The sequence below is a fragment of the Eleutherodactylus coqui genome, chromosome 7 (assembly GCF_035609145.1).
Source record: "Eleutherodactylus coqui strain aEleCoq1 chromosome 7, aEleCoq1.hap1, whole genome shotgun sequence".
NCBI lineage: Eukaryota > Metazoa > Chordata > Amphibia > Anura > Eleutherodactylidae > Eleutherodactylus > Eleutherodactylus coqui.
Window position 1 is genome coordinate 412,501 of NC_089843.1, and position 19,381 is coordinate 431,881.

The 19,381-nt window shown below is 54.1% G+C and overlaps 1 protein-coding gene across 5 annotated transcripts in view; it reads left to right on the plus strand.

The window, feature by feature from the left end:
- Positions 1-19,381, plus strand: part of LOC136572295 (zinc finger protein 271-like) — a 302,103-nt gene that overhangs the window by 240,396 nt on the left and 42,326 nt on the right. For 2 of the 5 annotated variants that reach the window (XM_066572751.1, XM_066572755.1), the window contains 2 exons: positions 19,049-19,140; positions 19,223-19,298. In XM_066572751.1, coding sequence (XP_066428848.1) covers positions 19,049-19,140; positions 19,223-19,298 — 168 coding nt within the window. Of the gene's footprint in view, positions 1-18,592; positions 18,749-18,818; positions 18,943-19,048; positions 19,141-19,222; positions 19,299-19,381 lie in introns of all 5 variants that reach the window. The other 3 variants (XM_066572752.1, XM_066572756.1, XM_066572754.1) reach the window with 3 other exon arrangements.

Sequence of the window (19,381 nt, forward strand, 5' to 3'; positions counted from 1 at the left end):
TGGCTGGCTCTGTGTGTGTGTGTGTGGCTGGCTCTGTGTGTGTGTGGCTGGCTCTGTGTGTGTGTGGCTGGCTCTGTGTGTGTGTGGCTGGCTCTGTGTGTGTGTGTGGCTGGCTCTGTGTGTGTGGCTGGCTCTGTGTGTGTGGCTGGCTCTGTGTGTGTGGCTGGCTCTGTGTGTGTGTGTGTGTGTGGCTGGCTCTGTGTGTGTGTGTGTGTGTGTGTGTGGCTGGCTCTGTGTGTGTGTGTGTGTGTGTGTGTGGCTGGCTGTGTGTGTGTGTGTGGCTGGCTCTGTGTGTGTGTGTGTGTGTGTGGCTGGCTGGCTGTGTGGCTGGCTGGGTGTGTGTGTGTGGCTGGCTGGCTGGCTGGCTGGGTGTGTGTGTGTGGCTGGCTGGCTGGGTGTGTGTGTGGCTGGCTGGCTGGGTGTGTGTGTGGCTGGCTGTGTGTGTGTGTGTGTGTGTGTGTGTGTGTCTGGCTGGCTGTGTGTGTGTGTGTGTCTGTGTGTGTGGCTGGCTGCGTGTGTTGCTGGCTGCGTGTGTGTGGCTGTGTGTGTGTGTGGCTGGCTGCGTGTGTGTGGCTGGCTGCGTGTGTGTGGCTGGCTGCGTGTGTGTGTGTGTAGCTGTGTGTGTGTGTGGCTGGCTGCGTGTGTGTGTGGCTGTGTGTGTGTGGCTGGCTGCGTGTGTGTGTGGCTGGCTGCGTGTGTGTGTGGCTGTGTGTGTGTGGCTGGCTGCGTGTGTGTGTTTGTGTGTGTGTGTGTGTGTGGCTGGCTGCGCGTGTGTGTGTGTGGCTGGCTGGCTGTTTGTGTGTGGCTGGCTGTGTGTGTGTGTGGGGCTGGCTCTGTGTGTGTGTGGGGGGGGGCTGGCTCTGTGTGTGTGTGGCTGGCTCTGTGTGTGTGTGTGTGTGGCTGGCTCTGTGTGTGTGTGTGTGTGGCTGGCTCTGTGTGTGTGTGTGTGGCTGGCTCTGTGTGTGTGTGTGTGGCTGGCTCTGTGTGTGTGTGTGGCTGGCTCTGTGTGTGTGTGTGTGGCTGGCTCTGTGTGTGTGTGTGTGTGGCTGGCTCTGTGTGTGTGTGTGTGTGGCTGGCTCTGTGTGTGTGTGTGTGGCTGGCTCTGTGTGTGTGTGTGTGGCTGGCTCTGTGTGTGTGTGTGGCTGGCTCTGTGTGTGTGTGTGGCTGGCTCTGTGTGTGTGTGTGGCTGGCTCTGTGTGTGTGTGTGTGTGGCTGGCTCTGTGTGTGTGTGTGTGTGGCTGGCTCTGTGTGTGTGTGTGTGTGGCTGGCTCTGTGTGTGTGTGTGGCTGGCTCTGTGTGTGTGTGTGGCTGGCTCTGTGTGTGTGTGTGGCTGGCTCTGTGTGTGTGTGTGGCTGGCTCTGTGTGTGTGTGTGGCTGGCTCTGTGTGTGTGTGTGGCTGGCTCTGTGTGTGTGTGGCTGGCTCTGTGTGTGTGTGTGTGTGGCTGGCTCTGTGTGTGTGTGTGTGGCTGGCTCTGTGTGTGTGTGTGTGGCTGGCTCTGTGTATATGTGGCTGGCTCTGTGTGTGTGTGTGTGTGTGTGTGTGTGGCTGGCTCTGTGTGTGTGTGGCTGGCTCTGTGTGTGTGTGTGTGTGTGTGGCTGGCTCTGTGTGTGTGTGTGGCTGGCTCTGTGTGTGTGGCTGGCTCTGTGTGTGTGTGTGTGTGGCTGGCTCTGTGTGTGTGTGTGTGTGTGTGTGTGTGTGTGTGTGTGGCTGGCTGTGTGTGTGTGTGGCTGGCTGTGTGTGTGTGGCTGGCTGTGTGTGTGTGTGTGTGGCTGGCTCTGTGTGTGTGTGGCTGGCTGTGTGTGTGTGGCTGGCTGTGTGTGTGTGTGTGTGTGTGGCTGGCTCTGTGTGTGTGTGTGTGTGTGGCTGGCTCTGTGTGTGTGTGTGTGGCTGGCTCTGTGTGTGTGTGTGTGGCTGGCTCTGTGTGTGTGTGTGTGGCTGGCTCTGTGTGTGTGTGTGTGGCTGGCTCTGTGTGTGTGTGTGGCTGGCTCTGTGTGTGTGTGTGTGGCTGGCTCTGTGTGTGTGTGGCTGGCTCTGTGTGTGTGTGTGGCTGGCTCTGTGTATATGTGGCTGGCTCTGTGTCTGTGTGTGTGTGTGTGTGTGGCTGGCTCTGTGTGTGTGTGGCTGGCTCTGTGTGTGTGTGGCTGGCTCTGTGTGTGTGTGGCTGGCTCTGTGTGTGTGTGTGTGTGTGTGGCTGGCTCTGTGTGTGTGTGTGGCTGGCTCTGTGTGTGTGGCTGGCTCTGTGTGTGTGTGTGTGTGTGGCTGGCTCTGTGTGTGTGTGTGTGTGGCTGGCTCTGTGTGTGTGTGTGTGTGTGTGTGTGTGTGGCTGGCTCTGTGTGTGTGTGTGTGTGTGTGGCTGGCTGTGTGTGTGTGTGTGGCTGGCTCTGTGTGTGTGTGTGTGTGTGTGTGTGTGTGTGTGTGTGTGGCTGGCTGGCTGTGTGTGTGGCTGGCTGGCTGTGTGTGTGGCTGGCTGGCTGGGTGTGTGTGTGGCTGGCTGGCTGGCTGGGTGTGTGTGTGTGTGTGGCTGGCTGGCTGGGTGTGTGTGTGGCTGGCTGGCTGGGTGTGTGTGTGGCTGGCTGGCTAGGTGTGTGTGTGTGTGTGTGGCTGGCTGGCTAGGTGTGTGTGGCTGGCTGGCTAGGTGTGTGTGTGTGTGTGTGTGTGGCTGGCTGGCTGGCTAGGTGTGTGTGTGTGTGGCTGTGTGTATGGCTGTGTGGCTGTGTGTGTGGCTGTGTGTGTGGCTGTGTGGCTGGCTGTGTGTGTGTGGCTGGCTGTGTGTGTGGCTGGCTGCGTGTGTGCGTGTGGCTGGCTGCGTATGTGCGTGTGGCTGGCTGCGTGTGTGCGTGTGGCTGGCTGCGTGTGTGCGTGTGGCTGGCTGCGTGTGTGCGTGTGGCTGGCTGCGTGTGTGCGTGTGGCTGGCTGCGTGTGTGCGTGTGGCTGGCTGCGTGTGTGCGTGTGGCTGGCTGCGTGTGTGCGTGTGGCTGGCTGCGTGTGTGCGTGTGGCTGGCTGCGTGTGTGCGTGTGGCTGGCTGCGTGTGTGCGTGTGGCTGGCTGCGTGTGTGTGTGTGGCTGGCTGTGTGTGGGTGTGGCTGGCTGTGTGTGGGTGTGGCTGGCTGTGTGTGGGTGTGGCTGGCTGTGTGTGGGTGTGGCTGGCTGTGTGTGTGTGTGTGTGTGGCTGGCTGTGTGTGTGTGTGGCGGGCTGCGTGTGTGTGGCTGGCTGGCTGTTTGTGTGTGGCTGGCTGTGTGTGTGTGTGTGTGTGTGGCTGACTGTGTGTGTGTGTGGGGCTGGCTCTGTGTGTGTGTGGGGGGGGGGGGCTGGCTCTGTGTGTGTGTGGCTGGCTCTGTGTGTGTGTGTGTGTGTGTGTGTGTGTGGCTGGCTCTGTGTGTGTGTGTGTGGCTGGCTCTGTGTGTGTGTGTGTGGCTGGCTCTGTGTGTGTGTGTGGCTGGCTCTGTGTGTGTGTGTGTGGCTGGCTCTGTGTGTGTGTGTGTGGCTGGCTCTGTGTGTGTGTGTGTGGCTGGCTCTGTGTGTGTGTGTGTGGCTGGCTCTGTGTGTGTGTGTGTGGCTGGCTCTGTGTGTGTGTGTGGCTGGCTCTGTGTGTGTGTGTGTGGCTGGCTCTGTGTGTGTGTGTGTGTGTGTGGGGCTGGCTCTGTGTGTGTGTGTGGCTGGCTCTGTGTGTGTGTGTGTGGCTGGCTCTGTGTGTGTGTGGCTGGCTCTGTGTGTGTGTGTGGCTGGCTCTGTGTGTGTGTGTGTGGCTGGCTCTGTGTGTGTGTGTGTGTGTGGCTGGCTCTGTGTGTGTGTGTGGCTGGCTCTGTGTATATGTGGCTGGCTCTGTGTGTGTGTGTGTGTGTGTGTGTGTGTGTGTGGCTGGCTCTGTGTGTGTGTGGCTGGCTCTGCGTGTGTGTGTGTGTGTGTGGCTGGCTCTGCGTGTGTGTGTGGCTGGCTCTGTGTGTGTGGCTGGCTCTGTGTGTGTGTGTGTGTGGCTGGCTCTGTGTGTGTGTGTGTGTGTGTGTGTGGCTGGCTGGCTGTGTGTGTGTGTGGCTGGCTGTGTGTGTGTGGCTGGCTGTGTGTGTGTGGCTGGCTGTGTGTGTGTGTGTGTGTGTGTGTGTGTGGCTGGCTCTGTGTGTGTGTGGCTGGCTCTGTGTGTGTGTGTGGCTGGCTCTGTGTGTGTGTGGCTGGCTCTGTGTGTGTGTGTGGCTGGCTCTGTGTGTGTGTGGCTGGCTCTGTGTGTGTGTGTGTGTGGCTGGCTCTGTGTGTGTGTGTGTGGCTGGCTCTGTGTGTGTGTGTGTGTGGCTGGCTCTGTGTGTGTGGCTGGCTCTGTGTGTGTGTGTGTGGCTGGCTCTGTGTGTGTGTGTGTGGCTGGCTCTGTGTGTGTGTGTGGCTGGCTCTGTGTGTGTGTGTGGCTGGCTCTGTGTGTGTGTGTGGCTGGCTCTGTGTGTGTGTGTGGCTGGCTCTGTGTGTGTGTGTGTGTGTGTGTGTGTGGCTGGCTCTGTGTGTGTGTGGCTGGCTCTGTGTGTGTGTGTGTGTGGCTGGCTCTGTGTGTGTGTGTGGCTGGCTCTGTGTGTGTGTGTGTGTGTGGCTGGCTCTGTGTGTGTGTGTGTGTGTGGCTGGCTCTGTGTGTGTGTGTGTGTGTGTGTGTGTGTGTGTGTGTGTGTGTGTGTGTGTGTGGCTGGCTGTGTGTGTGTGTGGCTGGCTCTGTGTGTGTGTGTGTGTGTGTGTGTGTGTGTGTGTGTGTGGCTGGCTGTGTGTGTGTGTGGCTGGCTCTGTGTGTGTGTGTGTGTGTGTGGCTGGCTCTGTGTGTGTGTGTGTGTGTGGCTGGCTGTGTGTGGCTGGCTGGCTGTGTGTGGCTGGCTGGCTGTGTGTGGCTGGCTTTGCTTGTGTGTGTGTGGCTGGCTGGGTGTGTGTGGCTGGCTGTGTGTGTTTTTGTGTCTGTGGCTTTGTGTGTGTGTGTGGCTGTGTGTGTGTGTGGCTGGCTGGCTGTGTGTGGCTGGCTGGCTGTGTGTGTGTGTGTGTGTGTGGCTGTGTGTGTGTGTGTGTGTGTGTGTGTGTGTGTGGCTGGCTGTGTGTGTTTGTGTGTGTGTGTGTGGCTGGCTGCGCGTGTGTGTGTGTGGCTGGCTGTGTGTGTGTGTGTGTGTGTGTGTGTGTGTGGCTGGCTGGCTATGTGTGTGGCTGGCTGGCTATGTGTGTGGCTGGCTGTGTGTGTGTGTGTGGCTGGCTATGTGTGTGGCTGGCTATGTGTGTGGCTGGCTATGTGTGTGGCTGGCTATGTGTATGGCTGGCTGTGTGTGTGTGGCTGGCTGGCTGTGTGTGTGTGTCTGGCTGGCTGTGTGTGTCTGGCTGGCTGTGTGTGTGTGTGTGTGTGGCTGGCTGGCTGGCTGTGTGTGTCTGGCTGGCTGTGTGTGTGTGTGTGTGTGTGTGTGTGTGTGTGGCTGGCTGTCTGTGTGTGACTGGGTGTGTGTGTGTCTGGCTGGGTGTGTGTGTGGCTGGCTGGGTGTGCGTGTGGCTGGCTGGGTGTGCGTGTGGCTGGCTGGGTGTGCGTGTGGCTGGCTGGGTGTGCGTGTGGCTGGGTGGGTGTGCGTGTGGCTGGGTGGGTGTGTGTGTGGCTGGCTGGGTGTGTGTGTGGCTGGGTGGGTGTGTGTGTGGCTGGCTGGCTGGGTGTGTGTGTGGCTGGCAGGCTGGGTGTGTGTGTGGCTGGCTGGCTGGGTGTGTGTGTGGCTGGCTGGCTGGGTGTGTGTGTGGCTGGCTGGCTGGGTGTGTGTGTGGCTGGCTGGCTGGGTGTGTGTGTGGCTGGCTGGCTGGGTGTGTGTGTGGCTGGCTGGCTGGGTGTGTGTGTGTGTGGCTGGCTGGCTAGGTGTGTGTGTGTTTGTGGCTGGCTGGCTAGGTGTGTGTGTTTGTGGCTGGCTGGCTAGGTGTGTGTGTGTGTGGCTGGCTGGCTAGGTGTGTGTGTGTGTGTGGCTGGCTGGCTAGGTGTGTGGGGGGGGGGGGCTCGCTGTGTGTGTGTGTGGTGTGGCTGTGTGTGTGTGGCTGTGTGTTTGGCTGTGTGGCTGGGTGTGTGTGTGTGGCTGGCTGTGTGTGTGTGGCTGGCTGTGTGTGTGTGTGTGTGTGTGGCTGGCTGGCTGGCTGTGTGTGTGGCTGGCTGGCTGTGTGTGTCTGGCTGGCTGTGTGTGTGGCTGGCTGTGTGTGTGTGGCTGGCTGTGTGTGTGTGTGGCTGGCTGTGTGTGTGGCTGGCTGTGTGTGTGTGTGTGTGTGTGGCTGGCTGTGTGTGTGTGTGTGTGTGGCTGGCTGGCTGTGTGTGTGGCTGGCTGTGTGTGTGTGTGGCTGGCTGTGTGTGTGTGTGTGGCTGGCTGTGTGTGTGGCTGGCTGTGTGTGTGTGGCTGGCTGTGTGTGTGGCTGGCTGTGTGTGTGGCTGGCTGTGTGTGTGTGTGTCTGGCTGTGTGTGTGTGTGTGGCTGGGTGTGTGTGTGTCTGGCTGGGTGTGTGTGTGTCTGGCTGGGTGTGTGTGTGTCTGGCTGGGTGTGTGTGTGTCTGGCTGTGTGTGTGTGTGTCTGGCTGTGTGTGTGTGTGTCTGGCTGGGTGTGTGTGTGTCTGGGTGTGTGTGTGGCTGGCAGGCTGTGTGTGTGGCTGGCTGGGTGTGTGTGTGGCTGGCTGGGTGTGTGTGTGGCTGGCTGGCTGGGTGTGTGTGTGGCTGGCTGGCTGGGTGTGTGTGTGGCTGGCTGGCTGGGTGTGTGTGTGGCTGGCTGGCTGGGTGTGTGTGTGGCTGGCTGGCTAGGTGTGTGTGTGTGTGTGTGTGGCTGGCTGGCTAGGTGTGTGTGGCTGGCTGGCTAGGTGTGTGTGTGTGTGTGTGTGTGGCTGGCTGGCTGGCTAGGTGTGTGTTTGTGTGTGTGTGTGTGGCTGTGTGTATGGCTGTGTGGCTGTGTGTGTGGCTGTGTGTGTGGCTGTGTGTGTGGCTGTGTGGCTGGCTGTGTGTGTGTGGCTGGCTGTGTGTGTGGCTGGCTGCGTATGTGCGTGTGGCTGGCTGCGTATGTGCGTGTGGCTGGCTGCGTGTGTGCGTGTGGCTGGCTGCGTGTGTGCGTGTGGCTGGCTGCGTGTGTGCGTGTGGCTGGCTGCGTGTGTGCGTGTGGCTGGCTGCGTGTGTGCGTGTGGCTGGCTGCGTGTGTGCGTGTGACTGGCTGCGTGTGTGCGTGTGGCTGGCTACGTGTGTGGGTGTGGCTGGCTGTGTGTGGGTGTGGCTGGCTGTGTGTGGGTGTGGCTGGCTGTGTGTGGGTGTGGCTGGCTGTGTGTGGGTGTGGCTGGCTGTGTGTGTGTGTCTGTGGCTGGCTGTGTGTGTGTGTGGCGGGCTGCGTGTGTGTGGCGGGCTGCGTGTGTGTGGCTGGCTGCGTGTGTGTGGCTGGCTGCGTGTGTGTGGCTGGCTGCGTGTGTGTTTGGCTGGCTGCGTGTGTGTGTGGCTGGCTGCGTGTGTGTGTGGCTGGCTGCGTGTGTGTGTGGCTGGCTGCGTGTGTGTGTGGCTGGCTGCGTGTGTGTGTGTGTGGCTGCGTGTGTGTGTGGCTCGCTGCGTGTGTGTGGGGCTGGTTGTATGTGGCTGGCTGTGTGTGTGTGTGTGTGTTTGTGTGTGTGTGGCTGGCTACATGTGTGTCGCTGGCTGTGTGTGTGTGTGTGTGTGTCTGGCCGGCTGGCTGGCTGTTTGTGTGTGGCTGGCTGGGTGTGTGTGTGTGTGTGTGTGTGTGTGTGGCTGGCTGTGTGTGTGTGGCTGGCTGTGTGTGTGTGTGGCTGGCTGTGTGTGTGGCTGGCTGGCTGTGTGTGTGGCTGGCTGGCTGTGTGTGTGTGTGGCTTGCTGGCTGTGTGTGTGGCTGGCTGTGTGTGTGTGGCTGGCTGGCTGTGTGTGTGGCTGGCTGTGTGTGTGTGTGGCTGGCTGGCTGTGTGTGTGTGTGTGTGTGTGTGTGTGTGTGGCTGGCTGTGTGTGTGTGTGGCTGGCTGTGTGTGTGTGTGGCTGGCTGTGTGTGTGTGTGGCTGGCTGTGTGTGTGTGTGGCTGGCTGTGTGTGTGTGTGGCTGGCTGTGTGTGTGTGTGGCTGGCTGTGTGTGTGTGTGGCTGGCTGTGTGTGTGTGTGGCTGGCTGTGTGTGTGTGTGGCTGGCTGTGTGTGTGTGTGGCTGGCTGTGTGTGTGTGTGGCTGGCTGTGTGTGTGTGTGGCTGGCTGTGTGTGTGTGGCTGGCTGTGTGTGTGTGTGGCTGGCTCTGTGTGTGTGGCTGGCTGTGTGTGTGGCTGGCTGTGTGTGTGGCTGGCTGTGTGTGTGTGTGGCTGGCTGTGTGTGTGTGTGGCTGGCTGTGTGTGTGTGTGGCTGGCTGTGTGTGTGTGTGGCTGGCTGTGTGTGTGTGTGTGGCTGGCTGTGTGTGTGTGTGTGTGTGTGGCTGGCTGTTTGTGTGTGTGTGGCTGGCTGTGTGTGTGACTGGCTGTGTGTGTGGCTGGCTGTGTGTGTGGCTGGCTGTGTGTGTGTGTGTGTGTGTGTGTGTGTGTGTGTGTGGCTGGCTGTGTGTGTGTGTGTGGCTGGGTGTGTGTGTGTCTGGCTGGGTGTGTGTGTGTCTGGCTGGGTGTGTGTGTCTGGCTGGGTGTGTGTGTGTCTGGCTGTGTGTGTGTGTGTCTGACTGGGTGTGTGTGTCTGACTGGGTGTGTGTGTGGCTGGCTGGGTGTGTGTGTGGCTGGCTGGGTGTGTGTGTGGCTGGCTGGGTGTGTGTGTGGCTGGCTGGGTGTGTGTGTGGCTGGCAGGCTGTGTGTGTGGCTGGCTGGCTGGGTGTGTGTGGCTGGCTGGCTGGGTGTGTGTGTGGCTGGCTGGCTGGGTGTGTGTGTGTGGCTGGCTGGGTGTGTGTGTGGCTGGCTGGCTGGGTGTGTGTGTGGCTGGCTGGCTAGGTGTGTGTGTGTGTGGCTGGCTGGCTAGGTGTGTGTGGCTGGCTGGCTAGGTGTGTGTGTGTGTGTGTGTGTGGCTGGCTGGCTGGCTAGGTGTGTGTGTGTGGCTGTGTGTGTGGCTGTGTGGCTGGCTGTGTGGCTGGCTGTGTGTGTGTGGCTGGCTGTGTGTGTGGCTGGTTGTGCGTGTGGCTGGCTGCGTGTGTGCGTGTGGCTGGCTGCGTGTGTGCGTGTGGCTGGCTGCGTGTGTGCGTGTGGCTGGCTGGCTAGGTGTGTGTGTGTGTGTGTGTGTGTGTGGCTGGCTGGCTGGCTAGGTGTGTGTGGCTGGCTGGCTAGGTGTGTGTGTGTGTGGCTGGCTGGCTGGCTAGGTGTGTGTGTGTGGCTGTGTGTGTGGCTGTGTGTGTGGCTGTGTGGCTGGCTGTGTGTGTGTGGCTGGCTGTGTGTGTGGCTGGCTGTGCGTGTGGCTGGCTGCGTGTGTGCGTGTGGCTGGCTGCGTGTGTGCGTGTGGCTGGCTGCATGTGTGCGTGTGGCTGGCTGCGTGTGTGCGTGTGGCTGGCTGCGTGTGTGCGTGTGGCTGGCTGCGTGTGTGCGTGTGGCTGGCTGCGTGTGTGCGTGTGGCTGGCTGCGTGTGTGCGTGTGACTGGCTGCCTGTGTGCGTGTGGCTGGCTGTGTGTGTGGCTGGCTGTGTGTGTGGCTGGCTGTGTGTGTGTGTGGCTGGCTGTGTGTGTGTGTGGCTGGCTGTGTGTGTGTGTGGCTGGCTGCGTGTGTGTGGCTGGCTGCGTGTGTGTGGCTGGCTGCGTGTGTGTGTGGCTGGCTGCGTGTGTGTGTGGCTGGCTGCGTGTGTGTGTGGCTGGCTGCGTGTGTGTGTGGCTGGCTGCGTGTGTGTGGCTGGCTGCGTGTGTGTGTGGCTGGCTGCGTGTGTGTGTGTGTGTGGCTGCGTGTGTGTGTGGCTGGCTGCGTGTGTGTGTGTGGCTCGCTGCGTGTGTGTGGGGCTGGTTGTATGTGGCTGGCTGGCTGTGTGTGTGTGTGTGTGTGTGTGTGTGGCTGGCTACATGTGTGTGTGTGTGTGTGTGTGTGTGTGGCTGGCTGTGTGTGTGTGTGGCTGGCTGTGTGTGTGGCTGGCTGTGTGTGTGTGGCTGGCTGGCTGTGTGTGTGGCTGGCTGGCTGTGTGTGTGTGTGTGTGTGGCTGGCTGTGTGTGTGTGTGGCTGGCTGTGTGTGTGTGTGGCTGGCTGTGTGTGTGTGTGGCTGGCTGTGTGTGTGTGTGTGTGTGTGGCTGGCTGTGTGTGTGTGGCTGGCTGTGTGTGTGTGTGTGTGGCTGGCTGTGTGTGTGTGTGTGTGTGTGTGTGTGTGGCTGGCTGTGTGTGTGTGTGTGTGTGGCTGGCTGTGTGTGTGTGTGTGTGTGGCTGGCTGTGTGTGTGGCTGGCTGTGTGTGTGTGTGGCTGGCTGTGTGTGTGTGTGGCTGGCTGTGTGTGTGTGGCTGGCTGTGTGTGTGTGGCTGGCTGTGTCTGTGTGTGTGTGTGGCTGGCTGTGTGTGTGTGTCTGTGTGTGTGGCTGGCTGTGTGTGTGTGGCTGGCTGTGTGTGTGGCTGGCTGTGTGGCTGGCTGTGTGTGTGGCTGGCTGGCTGGCTGTGTGTGTGTGTGGCTGGCTGTGTGTGTGTGTGTGGCTGGCTGTGTGTGTGTGTGTGTGGCTGGCTGTGTGTGTGTGTGGCTGGCTGTGTGTGTGTGTGTGTGTGTGTGTGTGGCTGTGTGTGTGTGTGTGTGTGTGGCTGGCTGTTTGTGTGTGTGTGGCTGGCTGTGTCTGTGTGTGGCTGGCTTTGTGTGTGGCTGGCTGTGTGTGTGGCTGGCTGTGTGTGTGTGTGGCTTTGTGTGTGTGTGTGTGTGTGGCTGGGTGTGTGTGTGTGGCTGGCTGTGTGTGTGTGTGGCTTTGTGTGTGTGTGGCTGGCTGTGTGTGTGTGGCTGGGTGTGTGTGTGGCTGGCTGTGTGTGGCTGGCTGTGTGTGTGTGGCTGGCTGTGTGTGTGTGGCTGGCTGTGCGTGTGTCTGTGGCTGGCTGTGCGTGTGTCTATGGCTGGCTGTGTGTGTGTCTGTGGCTGGCTGTGTGTGTGTCTGTGGCTGGCTGTGTGTGTGTCTGTGGCTGGCTGTGTGTGTGTCTGTGGCTGGCTGTGTGTGTGTCTGTGGCTGGCTGTGTGTGTGTGTGGCTGGCTGGCTGTGTGTGTGTGGCTGGCTGTGTGTGTGTGGCTGGCTGTGTGTGTGTGTGTGGCTGGCAGTGTGTGTGTGTGTGTGTGGCTGGCTGTGTGTGTGTGGCTGGCTGTGTGTGTGTGTGTGTCTGTGTGTGTGTGGGGCTGGCTGTGTGTGTGTGGCTGGCTGTGTGTGTGTGTGTGTGTGTGTGGCTGGCTGTGTGTGTGTCTGTGGCTGGGTGTGTGTGTGGCTGGGTGTGTGTGTGGCTGGGTGTGTGTGTGTGTGTGTGTTTGGCTGGCTGGCTGTGTGTGTGTGTGTGTGTGGCTGGCTGTGTGTCTGTGTGTGGCTGGCTGTGTGTGTGTGTGTGGCTGGCTGTGTGTCTGTGTGTGGCTGGCTGTGTGTCTGTGTGTGGCTGGCTGTGTGTCTGTGTGTGGCTGGCTGTGTGTGTGTGGCTGGCTGTGTGTGTGGCTGGCTGTGTGTGTGGCTGGCTGTGTGTGTGTGTGTGTGGCTGGCTGGCTGCGTGTGTGTGGCTGGCTGCATGTGTGTGTGTGGCTGGCTGCGTGTGTGTGGCTGGCTGCGTGTGTGTGTGTGGCTGGCTGCGTGTGTGTGTGGCTGGCTGGCTGTGTTTGTGTGTGGCTGGCTGTGTGTGTGTGTGGCTGGCTGTGTGTGGCTGGCTGTGTATGTGGCTGGCTGTGTGTGTGTGTGTGTGTGTGTGGTTGGCTGTGTGTGTGTGCGGCTATATCTTATAGGAGGAGAGAAGGGAGAGGCGGACATGATGGAAACCTTTATATATGTTACAGGAGGAGAGAAGGGAGAGGGGGACATGATGGAAACCTTTATATATGTTACAGGAGGAGAGAAGGGAGTGCGGGACATGATGGAAACCTTTATATATGTTACAGGAGGAGAGAAGAGAGAGGAGGACATGATGGAAACCTTTATATATGTTCTAGGAGGAGAGAAGTTAGAGGAGGACATGATGGAAACCTTTATATATGTTACAGGAGGAGAGAAGGGAGAGGGGGACATGATGGAAACCTTTATATATGTTACAGGAGGAGAGAAGGGAGTGCGGGACATGATGGAAACCTTTATATATGTTACAGGAGGAGAGAAGAGAGAGGAGGACATGATGGAAACCTTTATATATGTTCTAGGAGGAGAGAAGTTAGAGGAGGACATGATGGAAACCTTTATATATGTTACAGGAGGAGAGAAGGGAGAGGAGGACATGATGGAAACCTTTATATATGTTACAGGAGGAGAGAAGGGAGAGGAGGACATGATGGAAACCTTTATATATGTTACAGGGGGAGAGAAGGGAGAGGAGGACATGATGGAAACCTTTATATATGTTACAGGATGAGAGAAGGGAGAGGAGGGACATGATGGAAACCTTTATATATGTTACAGGAGGAGAGAAGGGAGAGGGGGACATGATGGAAACCTTTATATATGTTACAGGAGGAGAGAAGGCAGAGGAGGACATGATGGAAACCTTTATATATGTTACAGGGGGAGAGAAGGGAGAGGAGGACATGATGGAAACCTTTATATATGTTACAGGAGAAGAGAAGGGAGAGGAGGGACATGATGGAAACCTTTATATATGTTACAGGAGGAGAGAAGGGAGAGGAGGACATGATGGAAACCTTTATATATGTTACAGGAGGAGAGAAGGGAGAGCATAACCTGATGGAAACCTTTTATATATGTTACAGGAGGAGAGAAGGGAGAGGAGGACATGATGGAAACCTTTATATATGTTACAGGAGGAGAGAAGGGAGAGGGGGACATGATGGAAACCTTTATATATGTTACAGAAGGAGAGAAGGGAGAGGGTGACATGATGGAAACCTTTATATATGTTACAGGAGGAGAGAAGGGAGAGGAGGACATGATGGAAACCTTTATATATGTTACAGGAGGAGAGAAGGGAGAGGAGGGACATGATGGAAACCTTTATATATGTTACAGGAGGAGAGAAGGGAGAGGGGAACATGATGGAAACCTTTATATATGTTTTAGGAGGAGAGAAGGGAGAGGAGCACATGATGGAAACCTTTATATATGTTGTAGGAGGAGAGAAGGGAGAGGAGGACATACTGGAAACCTTTATATATGTTACAGGAGGAGAGAAGGGAGAGGAGGACATGATGGAAACCTTTATATATATTACAGGAGGAGAGGAGGGAGAGAAGGACATGATGGAAACCTTTATATGTGTTACAGGAGGAGACAAGGGAGGGGAGGGACATGATGGAAACCTTTATATCTATTACAGGAGGAGAGAAGAGAGAGGAGGGCATGATGGAAGCCTTTATATATATTAGAGGAGGAGAAAAGGGAAAGGGAGGACATGATGGAAACCTTTATATATGTTACAGGAGGGAGAGAAGGGAGGGGAGGACATGATGGAAACCTTTATATCTATTACAGGAGGAGAGAAGAGAGAGGAGGGCATGATGGAAGCCTTTATATATATTAGAGGAGGAGAAAAGGGAAAGGGAGGACATGATGGAAACCTTTATATATGTTACAGAAGGAGAGAAGGGAGAGGAGGGACATGATGGAAACCTTTATATATGTTACAGGAGGAGAGAAGGGAGAGGAGGGACATGATGGAAACCTTTATGTATGTTACAGGAGGAGGGAGAGGGGCGACATGATGAAAACCTTTATATATGTTACTGGAGGAGAGAATGGAGAGCAGGACATGATTGAAACCTTTATATATGTTACAGAAGGAGAGAAGGGAGAGGAGGGACATGATGGAAACCTTTATATATGTTACAGGAGGAGAGAAGGGAGAGGGGCGACATGATGGAAACCTTTATATATGTTACTGGAGGAGAGAATGGAGAGCAGGACATGATGGAAACCTTTATATATGTTACAGAAGGAGAGAAGGGAGAGGAGGACATGATGGAAACCTTTATATATGTTACAGAAGGAGAGAAGAGGGGGGGACATGATGGAAACCTTTATATATGTTACAGAAGGAGAGAAGGGTGAGGAGGACATGATGGAAACCTTTATATATATATATATATTACAGGAGGAGAGAAGAGAGAGGAGGACATGATGGGAACCTTTATATATGTTACAGGACGAGAGAAAAGAGAGGGACATGATGGAAACCTTTATATATATATATATTACAGGTGGAGAGAAGGGAGAGGAGGACATGATGGAAACCTTTATATATGTTACAGGAGGAGAGGAGGGAGAGGAGGACATGATGGAAACCTTTATATATATTACAGGAGGAGAGAAGGGAGAGGAGGACATGATGGAAACCTTTATATATGTTATAGGAGGTGAGAAGGGAGAGGAGGACATGATGGAAACCTTTATATATATTACAGGAGGAGAGAAGGGAGAGGAGGACATGATGGAAACCTTTATATATATATATATATATATATATATATATTACAGGAGGAGAGAAGAGAGAGGAGGACATGATGGGAACCTTTATATATGTTACAGGAGGAGAGGAGGGAAAGGAGGACATGATGGAAACCTTTTATATACAGTGGGGAAAAAAGTATTTAGTCAGATACCAATAGTACAAGTACTCCCACCTAAAAAGATGAGAGGCCTGTGATTTATATCATAGGTAGGCTTCAACTATGAGAGACAACATGAGAAAACACATCCAGCAAATCACATTGTCTGATTTTTAACGAATTTATTTGCAAATTATGGTGGAAAATAAGTATTTGGTCGCCTACAAACAAGCAAGATTTCTCGGTCTCACAGATCTGTAACTTCTTCTTTAAGAGGCTCCTCTGTCCTTCACTCATTACCTGTAGTAATGGCACCTGTTTGAATGACACCTGTCCACAACCACAAGCAGTCACACTCCAAACTCCACTATGGTGAAGACCAAAGAGCTGTCGAAGGACACCAGAAACAAAATTGTAGGCCTGCACCAGACTGGGAAGACTGCAATAGGCAAGCAGCTTGGTGGGAAGAAATCAACTGTGGGAGCAATAATTAGAGATGGAAGAGATACAAGACCACTGATAATCTCCCTCGATCTGGGGCTCCATGCAAGATCTCACCCCGTGGGGTCAAAATGATCACAAGAACAGTGAGCAAAAATCCCAGAACCACACGGGGGAACCTAGTGAGTGACCTTCAGAGATCTGTGAGCAATGTAACAAAGGCTACCATCAGTAACACACTACACCGCCAGGGACTCAGATCCTGCAGAGAGCTGGGACCAACGTAACAAAGGCTACCATCAGTAACACACTACACCGCCAGGGACTCAGATCCTGCAGAGAGCTGGGACCAACGTAACAAAGGCTACCATCAGTAACACACTACACTGCCAGGGACTCAGATCCTGCAGAGAGCGGGACCAACGTAACAAAGGCTACCATCAGTAACACACTACACCGCCAGGGACTCAGATCCTGCAGAGAGCTGGGACCAACGTAACAAAGGCTACCATCAGTAACACACTATGCCGCCAGGGACTCAGATCCTGCAGTGCCAGACGTGTCCCCCTGCTTAAGCCAGTAGATGTCCGGGGCCGACTGATGTTTGCTAGAGAGCATTTGGATGATCCAGAAGAGTATTGGGAGAATGTCACATGGTCAGATGAAACCAAAGTAGAACTGTTTGGCAGAAACACAACTCGTCGTGTTTGGAGGAGAAAGAATGCTGAGTTGCATCCCAAGAGCACCATACCTACTGGGAAGCATGGGGGTGGCAACATCATGCTTTGGGGCTGTTACCAGGACGACTGATCCGTATACATGAAAGAATGAATGGGGCCATGTATCGTGACATTTTGAGTGCAAACCTCCTTCCATCAGCAAGGCCAGTGAAGATGAAACGTGGCTGGGTCTTTCAGCATGATAATGATCCCAAGCACACCGCCAGGGCAATGAAGGAGTGGCTTCGTAAGAAGCATTTCAAGGTCCTGGAGTGGCCTAGCCAGTCTTTAGATCTCAACCCTATAGAAAACCTTTGGAGGGAGTTGAAAGTCTGTGTTACCCAGCGACAGCCCCAAAACATCACTGCTCTTGAGGAGATCTGCATGGAGGAATGGGCCAATATACCAGCAACAGTGTGTGCCAACCTTGTGAGGACTTACAGAAAACGTTTGACCTCTGTCATTGCCATTAAAGGATATATAACAAAGTATTGAGATGAACTTTTGTTATTGACCAAATTCTTATTTTCCACCATAATTTGCAAATAAATTTGTTAAAAATCAGACAATGTGATTTTCTGGATGTTTTCTCATGTTGTCTTTCATTGTTGAGGTCCACCTATGATGTCAATTACAGGAGAACTTGTACAATTCGTATCTGACTAAATACTTTTTTCCCCACTGTATGCTGCAGGAGGAGAGAAGGGAGAGGAGGACATGATGGATACCTGAATATATGTTACAGGAGGAGAGAAGGGAGAGGAGGACATGATGGAAACCTTTATATATGTTACAGGAGGAGAGAAGGGAGAGGAGGACATGATGGAAACCTTTTATATATGTTACAGGAGGAGAGAAGGGAGAGGGGGACATGATGGAAACCTTAATATATGTTACAGGAGGAGAGAAAGGAGAGGAGGACATGATGGAAACCTTTATATATGTTATAGGAGGAGAGAAGGGAGAGGAGGACATGATGTAAACCTTTATATATGTTACAGGAGGAGAGAAGGGAGAGGAGGACATGATGGAAACCTTTATATATGTTACAGGAGGAGGGAAGAGAGAGGGGGACATGATGGAAACCTTTATATATATTACAGGAGGAGAGAAGGGAGAGCAGGACATGATGGAAAACTTTATATATGTTACAGGAGAAGGGAGAGGAGGACATGATGGAAACCTTTATATATGTTACAGGAGGAGAGAAGGGAGAGGAGGACATGATGGAAACTATTATATATGTTACAGGAGGAGAGAAGGGAGAGGAGGACATGATGGAAAACTTTATATATGTTACAGGAGAAGGGAGAGGAGGACATGATGGAAACCTTTATATATGTTACAGGAGGAGAGAAGGGAGAGGAGGACATGATGGAAACCTTAATATATGTTACAGGAGGAGAGAAGGGAGAGCGGGACATGATGGAAACCTTTATATATGTTACAGGAGGAGAGAAGGGAGAGGGGGACATGATGGAAACCTTTATATATGTTACAGGAGGAGAGAAGAGAGAGGAGGACATGATGGAAACCTTTATATATGTTCTAGGAGGAGAGAAGTTAGAGGAGGACATGATGGAAACCTTTATATATGTTACAGGAGGAGAGAAGGGAGAGGAGGACATGATGGAAACCTTTATATATGTTACAGGAGGAGAGAAGGGAGAGGGGGACATGATGGAAACCTTTATATATGTTACAGGAGGAGAGAAGGGAGAGGAGGACATGATTGAAACCTTTATATATGTTACAGAAGGAGAAGGGAGAGGAGGGCATGATGGAAACCTTTATATATGTTACAGGAGGAGGGAGGGGAGAGGGGGACATGATGGAAACCTTAGTATATGTTACAGGAGGAGAGAAGCGAGAAGAGGACATGATGGAAACCTTTATATATGTTACAGGAGGAGAGAAGGGAGAGGAGGACATGATGGAAACCTTTATATATGTTACAGGAGGAGAAGGGAGAGGAGGGCATGATGGAAACCTTTATATGTGTTACAGGAGGAGGGAGGAGGGAGGGGAGAGGGGGACATGATGGAAACCTTTATATATGTTACAGGAGGAGAGAAGGGAGAGAGGGACATGATGGAAACCTTTATATATGTTACAGGAGGAGAGAAGGGAGAGGGGGACATGATGGAAACCTTTATATATGTTACAGGAGGAGAGAAGGGAGAGGGGGACATGATGGAAACCTTTATATATATTACAGGAGGAGAGAAGGGAGAGGAGAGACATGATGGAAACCTTTATATATGTTACAGGAGGAGAGGAGGAAGAGGGGGATATGATGGAAACCTTTATATATGTTACGGGAGGAGAGAGGGACATGATGGAAACCTTTATATATAATATGCGAGGAGAGAAGGGAGAGGAGGCCATGATGGAAACCTTTATATATGTTACAGGAGAAGAGAAGGGAGAGGAGGACATGATGGAAACCTTTATATACATTACAGGAGGTGAGAAGGGAGAGGAGGACATGATGGAAACCTTTATATATGTTATAGGAGGAGAGAAGGGAGAGAAGGCCATGATGGAAACATTTATATATGTTACTGGAGGAGAGAAGGGAATAGTGGGGGACGTTCCCTCTGTCAAGAGCACAACGGTTTCTACACATATGTGGATAGAGACTCTTTACTGTAAGAGCTGTGAGACTGGAAGTGGTGATGTGGAATTCACTAAGGGATTAGAAGGTGTTGGGATGGTTTCCTGGAGAGTAATATTAAGGTTATTGGTATTTGTTTTCTGGAGAACAGCGGTCGATTAGGTTTTTTTTTAGGGTTTTTTTTCGGCTATATTTTTAGTTGGTAAGGATTTTTTTTTATCTGTGTCTCATCATCCACAGGAATACACAGTACTGAAGAGGACAGCCGCTGTAACTCCCATCATCCATCTCCAGGAGTCAGGAGGGTGGAGCCCCATCACAGCTCCTCCCCCTCACTCCCTGATCCAGAAGGTCCTAGACCTCACCAACAAGATGGCGGAGCTCCTGACAGGAGAGGTGACTGTGGGGAATGTGGGGGGACATTACACCGGGGGCTCTGGCTGATGACTGGATATTGTGTTGTCAGGTTCCTATAAGGTGTCAGGATGTGGCTGTCTATTTCTCCTTGGAGGAGTGGGAGTATTTAGACGGACACCGGGATCTGTACAAGGACGTCATGATGGAGGACCACCGGCCTCGTACATCTCTGGGTAAGAGGAGACCTTCCTGATTATAGAGGAGAGCAGGGATGAGGGTCACCTAGACTCACCCATCATCACATACACAATGTATTCAGTCTCTAGTTATTACCTATAGATGGATCCAGTAGTAGATCTCCACCAGAGAGGTGTCCTCGTCCCCCGTATTCCCAGGACCATCCAGAGAAAGATGTCCCGGAGAACCAGCAGGTAGATGACGCTGAAGTCTTACCAGGATCTGTCCATAAAGTGATGGAACCAAAGAGCACGTTACATGTTGTTCTCTGTTTAGGGTGATAATCTGATGGATATTAAGGTTGAGGTTAAAGATGAAGCTGAAGAGCCGTATATAAGGGCTGATCAGCAGGGTAAGGAGGGGAGACTGTCATTGGGGTCACCTAGATGCTCCCATCATCTGCTCATTACATGCTGATATATATTCCATCACCGT